The following is a 12,353-nucleotide window of genomic DNA, read 5'->3' as shown; positions in this document are numbered from 1 at the left end:
CTCGTTACTCTTGAGAGAGGAAAGTCTGCAGGTGTCCTGGTCATTGGCCATTATTCAACTAATCTTTTCCATAGCAAAATATTATTTTAATTAGAGCTGTTTTAATAACAGCTCTAAATAGCAATCAGTGGCACTGACCTTGGGAAGTGCCTGTCAGGCCAGGAGAGGCAAGGGAAGGTACCTGCTGACTGCTTGCATGGCTTCCTAGTCATGCAACACATCCCTCAGGCGATCTTGAAGCTGTGTTGTGAATGATTTCTTATACCATGGACTTTATCAAGTCGAAAAATAGGATTGAAGGAGTTCCCTTATTCATAGGAGTCTCACTGAATGATCCTGAATACAATTTCTCCTCCACACCTTTTTCTGCTCTCCTGCACCTTAATTCTTAATGTGCCCTACAAAAACGTGTAGGAGAAGCCCTTCAGCACTGTGGGGCAGGGTTGTACTGCACTCATAGCTTCTGCTCCCTTGGCAGCTAAACTGGGAACCTGCCTTTCCTGTTGCATGCTCACAGGTTGCTTTGCTCTTGCCTTCCCCAAGCTTTTAATAAAGCATTAGATTTCCTCTGTTTTCCTCCCTCTCAAGAAAGAAACAACAATAAAAAAATTATCTAAAACAGCCCATATGCACTCAGGGTAGAAACCCTGTTTAAATACCAGAGGCTGCCATGCAGAGCAGCAGCAGTTTTGCTCTCACAGCGTCGCCCTGGGATGAGCCAGTTTAGGGAGGCAGGGAAAACTGCGACCGCTTTGCAGAAACACAAACACCGGGAGTGAACGAGCTGCCGTGTCACATGGGCAAGTGGGATTTCTGGGACGCCTGGTGTGACCGTGTCTTCTCACAGCAGCCCTCCTCGCACCCACTTACTTACAAACCAACACCACCGCCTGCATGAGCACACACGGGTTTCTAAATCGAGCTGAGGGAAACATGCTGCGGCTGAAATCTGCTTCTCCTCCTGCTGTCTGCAGTTATGTCAGGGCCATCCACGGGCTTTACGAGGGAGTAAATGCATTCAGAGGCTGGGGAAGGAAACCAGCAGGTTTCTTTGTTCCCTCGGGTCCAGGGGAACAAGCGCTGGTGGTGTTTCTGCTATCTTGTAGTAAAGGAAAAAAGTAAAGAGCTGAGGGTTTTTGTTTTGTGTCTTGGAATGGCTAAAAATAAAGGAGTGGCCAGTATAAATGTTACATTTTAGGTACGTGTCAATTTAAACCACCTCTGGGGAACGTAGGCTTAGCTTTTGCCTGGAGAAGCCTGCCTAGATATTGCTCCTACCATGAAAATGAAATTCAATCCTGAATTCCATAAGAAAATCCCTTTGATAAGTGAAGTTTTGTTGTTTTGTTTTGTTTTGTTTTGTTTTAGTGGAAATCAGAGAAAAGAGAGAAAATTAATTGAAACTCCTGGTTCTCTTTGAAGGCACCGGCAACACAAGTCTAATGCTGATGTGTTACCACACAGAGGTAGGTGAACGTAGGCAATACTATGGCTGGGATCTGCTCCTGCCCCAGCCTTGCCCCTGTCCCACCCCCTGGCACCAGGACAGGGTCAGGCTGTCAGTCCTGAGTGAGACACAGCTGCTTCTCAGGGCTCAGCCCCTCAGTTTTTGGTGAACTTCTTGGCTTTTATTGTGAACGCAGGCTGCTATCGAGGCACCTCTTGGAGCTGAAGTCCAAGTCAATTTGTGGCTGTGGCCCCAGGCGGTGGGTCCCTGCTGCGGGGCCCTGGAAGCCCATCCTGCACCTTCACCTTCCACAGCTCACTGGAACGTGAGCACTTTGATTTTAAACTGTGTCTCTTTAAACAGTGTTACCAGGTAAGCGCTGGAAATGGGCTATGACTGAAACATCAATGAATATGGCATCCCCTCCTTCGCCATGCCATTTTCCTCATCTCTGAAAAAAAACAGTCTATTTGAAACAGCAGAAAAATCTTCATTGAATTTGCAGTCAGTTCCCTGTCACCTTACAGTTAGTTTATAAAATGTCCACAGGCTTTGCACGGATGTCCCTGCTCTGCCTTGCCTGTTAGTGCAGTGCTGCAGAGGTCAGCTGGACCCCATGTTCAACAACAGGGGTCACTGAGGGAAAGGCAGGGTGATGCTCGCCACTGCCACGCGGCTGCTGCAAGAACTGTTGTAGCCAAAACACGATTTCCACAATGTAGTGGAAAAATGAAATCTCAGCACTGTGAGTGAGTCAGGGCTGCCAAACCTGAGGCTACAAAAAACTGGATCATCTTCAGTTTTGTGCTTAACGCTGCAGGAACCACCTGGGTTTGCTAGGAGTGGGACAGCATGAGAACGTGTTTTCTGTCAGCATGGTGCTGACAGCCATGATGGCCTTTTGCCCCTCTGGCTAATGAGTGCTGCCTCTCAGAGAGGTGACGTACCACCTCACCTTTTACTTCACCAGAAAACTGTGTTTTTTAAAAAAAAAAAAAAAAAAAAGCACAGCTGCTTCAGTTTAAAAGGCCAATTTATGGGAAGGTGGGGAAACAGAAAGCAGCATTCAGCTCTGGATCACATTCAGCTGTGTGCCCTTTTCCTTCATAGGAGAAAGAAGCTGAGGCGGGAACTGCTGAGGTCCATTTTCAGGTAATGTAGTTATTATTTCTTTCTTTATCTACTTCCAAGAGAGAATAGTAATTGGAGACATCTTGGTGTGGTAACAGTTCACAGAGAATTATGGCTACTGTGTAGAAGAATCAGAAATGGGATATAAAGAGAGCAGCCACAGGTGTGTGGTGTATGGCAAAAGTGGGTGGAAGCTGCAAGCACTCACCTAGGAGTAGACTGCAGGGACAATCCCCTGCTTTGGCATCTTATTTCATGTAAGAGAGAAGGCTGATCTCGGCAACAGCGGCGCTGGGTGGTTGCTGTTGTCCTGATGCAGCACCTCAGTGACATTTGCTGAAAAAAGCCACTGGGTGCTTTCCAGGCAGGAGCAGCTCCTTGGGAGCTCAAGGATTTTGGAGAGAGCACCACAGGAATAAGATAAAGTCCCTTCATAGTCTTCTGGCTCTCATGTAAAGTAAAGCTCTGGCATAAAAGTGGTTGTCAAGCTCTCAGGAAATGCTCCAAACGCTTCTTGGACTGGGTAGTCACCCAGTTTGTGAAGAACTCAAAGTAAGCGTGCCAGCATTAGAGCTCCTCAGACTTGACATCTTTCCTCCATGCCTGGGTTCAGAGTCCAGGAAGGCTGGACGCTCTTCAAGAGAGAAATCCTAAAGGCCCAGGAGCAGGCTGTCCCCATGAGGTGTAAAATTAAAGGCCGGGGAAAATGGCCGGCCTGGATGAACAAAGAGCTCTTGATGGGACTTAAGGAAAAAAGGAAGGTTTACCACCTTTGGAAGAGGGGACAGGCAGCTCAGGAGGAGTACAGAGATCTGGTTAGGACATACAGAGAAAAAATCAGGAAGGCAAAATCCCAGCTGGAACTCAACCTGGCGACTAATATAAGGGACAATAAAAAAAGTTTCTATAAATACATTAACAAAAAGAGAGTCACAGAGAATGTGACTGAGCATCCTTTACTGGATATAGGGGGAAACCTTGCAACCAAGGACGAGGAGAAGGCTGAGATAATTAATGCCACCTTTGCCTCTGCCTTTAATAATCAGACCAGGTACTCCCAGGTTATTCAGCTTCTTGGGCTGGAAGATAAGAATGGAGAACAGAACAACTCCCCTGTAATCCAGGAGGAAGTAGTTAATGATTTGCTTATGCACCTGGACACGCATAAGTCTATGGGGCCGGATGGGATTCACCCAAAGGTTCTCAGGGAGCTGGCAGGAGAGCTCACCAAGCCTCTCTCCATTATCTATCAACAATCCTGGTCAACAGGAGAGGTGCCAGATGACTGGAGGGTGGCCAATGTGATGCCCATCTACAAGAAGGGCCGGAGGGATGATCCTGGAAACTACAGGCCTATCAGCCTGACCTTGGTACCAGGAAAGATCATGGAGAGGATCGTCCTGAGTGAGCTCTTAAGGCAAGTGCAGGGCAGCCAAGGGATCAGGGCCAGCCAGCATGGGTTTATGAAAGGGAGGTCCTGCCTAACCAAATTGATCTCTTTCTATGACCATGTGACCTGCTTTCTCGATGAGGGGAAGGCTGTGGATGTTGTCTACCTGGACTTTGGTAAGGCCTTCGACACTGTCCCCCACGGCGTTCTCCTGGAGAAACTAGAGAATCATGGCATAGACAAGTGTACCCTCCGCTGGATAAAAAACTGGCTGGATGACCGTACCCAGAGAGTTGTGATTAATGGAGTAAAATCTGGTTGGTGACCAGTCACCAGTGGTGTCCCTCAGGGCTCAGTTTTGGAGCCAGTTTTGTTCGATATCTTTATTGATGATCTAGACAAGGGGGATTGAATGTACCCTCAGTAAGTTTGCAGATGACACCAAACTAGGTGGGAGTGTTGATCTGCTTGAGGGTCAGAAGGCTATACAGAGGGATCTAGACAGGTTGGATCATTGGGCCAAGGCCAGTGGGATGAGGTCTAATAAGGCCAAGTGCCGGGTCCTGCATTTTGGTCACAACAACCCCGGGCAACGCTACAGGCTTGAGGAAGAGTGGCTGGAAAGCTGCCCAGCAGAAAAGAACCTGTAAGTGTTAGTGGACAGCCGGCTGCACATGAGCCAGCAGTGTGCCGAGGTGGCCAAGAAGGCCAATGGCATCCTGGCCTGTATCAGGAATAGTGTGGCCAGCAGGAGTAGGGAAGTCAACGTGCCTCTGTACTCGGCACTGGTGAGGCCTCACCTCGAGTACTGTGTTCAGTTTTGGGCCCCTCACTACAGGAAGGACATTGAAGTGCTGGAGCGTGTCCAGAGGAGAGCCACCAAGCTGGTGAGGGGTCTGAACAAGTCCTATGAGGAGAGGCTGAGGGAACTGGGCATGTTTAGTTTGGAGAAGAGGCGGCTGAGGGGAGACCTCATTGCCCTCTACAACTACCTGAAAGGAGAGTGTAGAGAGGCAGGGGTTGGCCTCTTCTCCCAATGGACGAACGACAAGACCAGAGGAAATGGTCTGAAGCTGCGGCAAGGGAGGTTCAGATTAGATATTAGGAAGAATTACTTTACTGAAAGAGTGGTCAGGCACTGGAACAGACTGCCCAGGGAGGTGGTGGAGTCACCATCCCTGGAGGTATTTAAGAAACGCGTAGATGTGGCTCTTCAGGGCATGCTCTAGTGCTCAAGATTATTGGTTTGTGGTAGGGTGTTGTGTGTGGGGTTGTGGGTGTGGGGTTTAGTTGGTGGGTGGTGTTTTGGGGTTTGTTGGGTGGTTTTTTTTGTTTGTTTGTTTTTTTAATGTGGTTGGACTCGATGATCTCGGAGGTCCCTTCCAACCACTAAGATTCTGTGATTCTGTTTCCATCTTGGACCTTGAAATGGGCCATACCACCATTTCCTGAAGAAGCATGGCAGCACCTGGAAAGTGATCTTCCTGCCAGCTAAACAGAAGAACTGTACTCCCTGGTAAATGTGTGCATCAGGCTGGTTGTACTTGTTAATATGTGGTAACCATAAGGTGATCTGGATTTTGCAAGTTTCTCCGTTAGTTCAGCCTCACAGCCATGGTTAACTGCTATCTAGCTCGCTGCATCAAGGTCGAGGGCATAGAAATGCCTGGTGGACAGGTCATTTCCAGAGTGGCCCTCTGATGAGGGCATCAGAGCTGAGGGGCTGCAGATCCTGCTTACTGGACACTTTAAACACACAGTGGCTTCCTGAGCAGAAATGGCAAGTTGCCATGCTACAAATCTGAGAGAAGGAAATCCAAATGGATATGGAGGAAACTTCTGTTCACCTTGAGGGTAAATAAGCACTGGGAAAGACTGAAGGGCTTGTGACACTGCGATCTTGGGAGACTTCCAGACCACAACTGGACAAGTCTTGGAGCAAAGTGATCTTATGTTGAAGTTTGTCCTTCTCTAACAATACTAATGGTCACAAAAGCATAGGTTCAGCACTCTGGCTCTCCATGGTACGAGGGTGGGTTTTGTGGGCTATCAGTACAGTTCAGCTCCATAAAGAAACAATTTTGAGATTTCTTTTCACAACAGCTGTGGCCTAGAATAGCAAAACGCCTTTTATGACAATTCCGCAGATATGAAATTTGTTACTGCTGACACCAACAAATGCAATAGAATAGAATGGAAAACAGAACAGAACTGTTTCAGTTGGAAGGAACCTATAACGATCCTCTAGTCCAACTGCCTGACTGCCTCAGAACTGTTCAAAAGTTAAAGGATGTTATTAAAGGCATTGTCCAAATTCCTCTTAAACACTGATAGGCTTGGGGCATTGACCACTTCTCTAGGACACCTGTTCCAGTGTTTCACTACCCTCTCCGTAAAGAAATGCTTCCTAATGTCCCGTCTAAACCTCCCCTGGTGCAGCTTTGAACCTGCAGCTTCTTTAGAAACATTAAAAAAAAATCAAGTCCTGTAAGGAAAGTAAAAACACTGACGCTTATAAAACAAAGCTGACTTTATTATGAGACTGTTTCTTCTTTTCTTACCTAGGCTTATTCCATTGAAGATCTGCTCCTGTATTGAACAAAACAAGAAGGTGTTCTAAAACCTGGGAAAATGACCACATGGATCTACTTCGTTTAAGTTTGACCTGGTAAGCTTCTAAAAGGCCATTTAATCTTATCCATCCAATTCAGTCCATTTGTATAGGTAAGGGTTTATGTTATCATCCTGTGAGCCATAATTTCTTGATTACAAGGGTGGAAGAAGGAAAACAGGCCCTATATCTGGCAGTGCTTAGCTCTGAAAAACTGGACACAGGGGCTTACTGAGGCGTAGTTCAAAGTATTTCTGTGTAACTGTACTGTTGCTTTGGACCTGATGACTTTATTCTGATATTTTGGAGGTGGTTGTTACAGCAGCCAATACACTGTCTTTGGTAAGCTACAGCGTCTCTGGCAGAATCCTAAAATATTGGCATAACTGAGGTTTTAAGGGGCCTCAGGAGGCTTCAGGTCAAACCCCCATGCAAAGCATGGCCAGTTACAACAGGCTGCTCAGGGCCTTTCCAGTCAAGTTCTGAAAAACTCCAATGCTGAAGATCCCACAGCTGCTCTGGGTGCTTTCTCCAGTGTTTGACTACTCTGGTGAAACCAATTTTCCCTCTATTTAATCAGCATCTCCCTTGTTGCAACTTGTGTTTGTTGCCTCTTGATCTATTGTTGTGCAGTGCTGCAGAGTTTTGCTCCACCTTTTCTGTACCTCGCCATCAGGCAGCTGCAGGCACCAGTAAGCTCTCCCCTTGGACTTCTTTTTAAGGCTGAACAAGCCCAGCTCCCTCAGCCCCTCCTCACTCATCTTGTCCTCCAGCCCTCTGCCAGATTCACTGCAGTATGTCAGTGACTTTCTTGCACTAGAGACCCCAAACCTGTACGGTCTCTAGATGAGGCCTCACAAGTGCTGGATACAGTGGACTAGTAAATTCCCTTCCAGCTGTGCTTTTGTAAATGCAGCTCAGTATGCTGTTGGTTTTCTTTGCCTCGAGGGCACACTGCTGATATACACCCAATTCTCACTCCCCGCCCTGTCTCCTTTTATTGTAAAGCTTTTCCCAACCCACCCACCTAGTCTGAATTGCTGAGTGGGGTTAGTCTGCCTCAGATCCAGAACTTCATGAAGTATCTGGCAGCTCATTTCTGCAGCATCTTGAGGTCCAGCTTGAAACGCATTCCTGCCCTCCTTGTAACAACCCCATGCCTCAGGAGGGCAGTTGACAAACTTAAATTATCACAAACACCCCCAGAACCAGATTTGGCGTGGTCCACAAACTTGCTGAAAATGCACTCTGTTGTGTCCTCCAGGTTGTTAATAGAAACATTAGATGGTACTGGCCCCAATATTGGTTCCCTAAAGGATGCCACCAAAAACTGGCTGGCAGTTCAACTTTATCTGGATGGCTGGGGTCAAAGGCTGGTCATCATCAGTACACTTTTCACCTGTTGTAGTTAGTTAGCCAGTTCATGTAATCAATTTGTCTGTATGTTGTTTTAAAAAAAAATAAATAAAAAAAGCAACAGAAGAATTCTTTTATTTTCAAAGTTTGATCAATCCATGAAAGAAAGAGCAGCACATTTCTTCAAAGCCCAAATAACTGTACAGCTCATTCTGCAGATAGATTTTTCTCACCAGAAAGGAAGTGCCTGTTAAAGAGAAGGAACCAGGAAGGGAGCCAGGACCACCTGCGGCCAGCATGGTTCTGCTGGCCTTTAGAAACACATTACACCCTTCACACTTCTCCTTCCAGTGTTGCTCTCCTTAAAATCATTGAACACCCAGGTGAGGATCCATCTAACCATAAAGGACATTTTAGCATCCCCACTGGATCCCATGTCAGGGCTGCCCTGTATATTTTGATTTTTATTCACAGGTCCAAAGGAAGAAATGGAGCAAAACTCTCCACCAGGGAATGCTGCCTGGCTGTATGAGCAGCCACCTTTCCATTACACTTTGGAGGAAATCAGGTTGTCTTCCAGTGAGTTCCAGTCACCAAATGATTTTATTGTTACACTATGACGAAGCAATTTTTATTTTGTGCACTTCATGGTGCTCAAAATGTTAGTTTTCACAGTATAGAATGGATGTGACAGCATTTGTCATGGAAGCACTCAGCAGAGTATGTTGCAACGTCATTTAGTTGTGCTGTTTTATGAAGTTTTGCAATAAAATGTGCCAGCAAATTATGTTGTATTAGTTTCTTTCTGGTGATTAACTAATCATTCATATAATAAATAGCAGCTAACTACAAGAAATAGATTTATTTGTCACAGAGTTAGAAGAATGTCAAACTTTTCCCATTTCATGTAAAAAGGCAGAGGAAAAAATACTTCTAAAATTACTTTGCAACATGTGCTTTATTTTAAGTCATTACTGAATCAAAACTACACAGTATACCCTTTTAACATACCCTACCCACTCAATGCTTTTTTTTCTCAATAATTTTTTTAACATGGAACGAAACCTACATTGCAATTGTAAATTTTCATGCTACAATGTTCTCTAATGAGCCATTTCTGTCACTAATAATAGTCATTTAAGAAAAAGGCCATTTTTCAAGCTCATATGTATGTCTATATTTGGGAACTTAAAAAAAACCCGTCTCGGATGTAAAAATGTGACTTGGAATATGTAAACATTTTTGTATACCTGAAACACTGGAAGAAGAATATCAGCTAACAGCAAAACAACGCTTGCCTTAAATCATCGAAATGGGAAAAAGCATGTCATGGGGAGCAGAGAGAAGCACACTATTCAGTCTTTAAAGGGTTATAAGAAATGAAGTAGCTCCTTAGGTCATTGAATTCACTTTCTTTTCTCATCTAATGGAAAGCAGTAAATTTGAAGAGAATGGCCCAGCAGAACACCCCAATAATTCACCATAATTATTCTAGCCATTAGTTAACCTTGACGAACTGTCAAGTTTCAGTTGCTTTTTTTTTTTTTTCCTGAGAAAAGTCCTTGATGTTTGGTGGAAATGTCTTCTGTGACTGTAAAAATAAAATAAGGCATTTAAAGAGATTGTTACTTATTTTCTTTTTGCTAACAGAGGCTTGTCCACAGTGTCCTTTGTACATCAAAACCTCTGCTTTTCTACAAATGGGTATGGCTAGAATGTCTTCAGTTCCCACTGTGGCCCTGGGTCTTGGGTGTCCTGAAGGCTAGTCAGCGTCCCATTACTGTAGCTTGAAAGTCAGTGATGTACAACAGCATATTGCACAATCCAATCTGTACGGCTCCAGAAAGGGTTAAGAAGATACACTGGAGTCATCTGTGGGTTTACTCCTTTCTTTTCTCAAGTTGTGATGATCATCTGGAAAACTAAATTAGCCAGACAAAGATGCAAACTTTATGTTGATTAAATTACAAAGCAGTCCCCAGACTGTAGAGGAGTGGCACATTAAAAACAACAAATCATCCAACCTTCTTCACTGTTGATCCTTAATTTGAAAGGCAGCATGGATTCCTAAGGCCGTAGCTTCCAGGACTCCTTCAGTGAAAAACATTGCTACCTAACTAGAAAAGGCTTAGCTCTTAAGAGAATATTGTGCTTTTTTTTTTTTTTTTTCCTTTAAAATTCAGATGAAATCAACTTGATTCGCAGTGTGACACCAAAGAGATCAATTAGTTTTTTCCCTAGTCCACTTGATCATAGTCTCTGGTGAGCGATACAGGAATATTAGTTTGGCATACAGGTCTTCTTCTAGTTCCAGTTCTCCAGTCTCCCGCACTAAGAAAATATCAGTACACAACTTCAAGATTCGGTCCACATTGGGTAGCTCCTCAAACATGATGGAGTGAGAGATCCCACTGAAAAATTCTCGGACGAACTTCCCCACCACCAGGACAACCGAGGCATATAGTCCCATGATGCTGGAAAGAAAGAAAGGAAAGAATTCAAATCATGTCTTGAAAAAGGGTCAGCCAAGTGTAAGGGAGCTCATCTACAGGGCTAAGTGTAGTCTGTTAGCTGAGTGAACATTAATTGCTGAATAGGATCTTCTTTCTGCTGTGCTGCAGGAATAAGGAAAATAAGGTCCCTTCAAACACCACAGAAATCTGGGAACACAAACAGGTGAGGCTCATGGCCTGTCTGCTACAGCTTGGAAGTCACAGTGGGAAATCTAGCAACTGCTGGCTGCTCAAGGCAAATATCTGTCAGCTTTCATATCTAATATTTTTTATTAAAGTACATGTAACTGGTGACAAACTGATGTTTGCCTGTACTCCTCTAATAATCCTTCTATGAGGAGTTCTCCAAAACCATGCCAGAAGGGCATATCTCCTGGGACGGCACAGTCTCCTGCCTTCCTCTGTCTATGGAGATGTTATTCCATAGACATCTCCACAACCGTTTCACTCCTAGGGTCCTGGCTGTGAGATTGGGAAGGCTGCCAAAACTGGGTGGAGTTTGGGCAGAACTTGACCTGTAGCTAAACTAACATCTTTTGAACGATTTTACTTCAATAGGAAATTGGTGTGAAGGGTGCTTCTGCCTTCTCTCCCACTGGAGAGCAGGTATCAAGATTAACACCATTCGTTACAAATATAAAGCCTTCTATAATAACATTATTAGACATGAGTTCGAGAATCTCACAAAACCCCATTTCAAAATGTTGTAATGTTTAAACACTGCAACAACAACAAAAAAAATAAAATCCCCAAACCAGCAAATAAAGTCACCGCTACGTCTATCTTATCTATGTTATTTTAATTTTACATAAAGATTCCTTCTTACCCGTAACCAGCCAAGAATCCAAGGCTTGGTGGACTGACTTTATCACTGAACACGAAGAGCTCGAGACTCTCTTCAGACGTTTTGTATCTTTTTCCAAGCTGATTCAAAACCCACCACTCACGAACTCCCTCTTCAGACACATTTTTGACCAGGGAAACTGTAATGTTTTCCCATCTGCAGTCTATTGAAAAAAACAAATGTTAATATATATACCAAGAATTGCAAAAGGCAAACTGCTTTGAGTCAGATACTTCAAACATCTGCATGATAAAATGACTGAGTAAAAGTTCGTTATAATTCTCCTAAAACCTATTTTACATTATTTCTGTACAAAAGTATAATATCTAGACTTCTCTTTTTTCCTTCTGCAAATCTCATCTGAATATGGATTAAATAAATAAAATGTTTTATATCATCTACATTTCCTTCTGTGTAACTGTCAAATCATTTTAATACTTTCAGGCCAAAGTATCAACGACAGTCAGCACTTCTGCATCTCAGGCCTAAAGAAACACATTTAACCTGAAGGGATAGTGGTCAACTTCCATATGTCAAATTGAAACTATCACTGTAGATCACTGATGTCTTGGTATAAAAGGTGTTATTCTTTTATATTAAGAAAAGTATACTATCCTATTATGCATACTGATCACAGAGACAGGAGGTGAACTCTTGCCCTTCTGATTTCTGGGGAATGCACATTAGCAATGTATACATTAAAGCCCTTTTGAAGAATCTCAAATTGAAAGTTCGTTACGACAGGACCTGACTAATGACAGTGAAGCACTCATAACTCATTGCTACTCATAGAGCTAGGGTCAGCCTCAAGAATTATTTTTCCCAATTAATCTAATCATGCTCACTGAACCTTGAACAGTCCATGTATTACATAATACTACTACTATGTCCAAGCACCAAATTTAACCGCTGTTGAGGAAAGTATTCTTAGATAAAGACTTGTTCCTACTCTTCCAACCCTACAGGTTTTTCACGTGCATGTATTCTCTGTGTCTGTGAGTACCTGTATGCATTCTGGTGGGGTAACAGCACTCTGAAATTCAATGATTTATCTAAACTGG

At 44.0% G+C, this 12,353-nt stretch overlaps 1 protein-coding gene and 1 long non-coding RNA gene across 2 annotated transcripts in view; one reads left to right on the top strand and one right to left on the bottom strand.

The window, feature by feature from the left end:
* The first annotated feature begins 2,506 nt into the window (after positions 1 to 2,506).
* LOC106886080 lies at positions 2,507 to 8,650 on the top strand. Its single transcript, XR_001411564.1, has 3 exons — positions 2,507 to 2,599; positions 6,534 to 6,636; positions 8,410 to 8,650. It is a non-coding gene; the product is annotated as an uncharacterized LOC106886080 (long non-coding RNA).
* PIEZO2 (piezo-type mechanosensitive ion channel component 2) overlaps positions 8,054 to 12,353 on the bottom strand; it is a 309,432-nt gene continuing 305,132 nt past the window's right edge. Inside the window, exons 51-52 of the mRNA XM_014938745.1 lie at positions 11,275 to 11,455; positions 8,054 to 10,409 (exon numbers count right to left, since the gene is read on the bottom strand). Of these exons, the coding sequence (XP_014794231.1) occupies positions 10,157 to 10,409; positions 11,275 to 11,455 (434 nt within the window). The 3' untranslated portion in view covers positions 8,054 to 10,156. The remainder of the gene's footprint in view (positions 10,410 to 11,274; positions 11,456 to 12,353) is intronic.

This window comes from Calidris pugnax, unplaced genomic scaffold (genome assembly GCF_001431845.1).
Source record: "Calidris pugnax isolate Ruff unplaced genomic scaffold, ASM143184v1 scaffold13, whole genome shotgun sequence".
NCBI lineage: Eukaryota > Metazoa > Chordata > Aves > Charadriiformes > Scolopacidae > Calidris > Calidris pugnax.
Note: the sequence above shows the minus strand (reverse complement) of the source record. Positions and strands in the feature narration are given on the sequence as shown.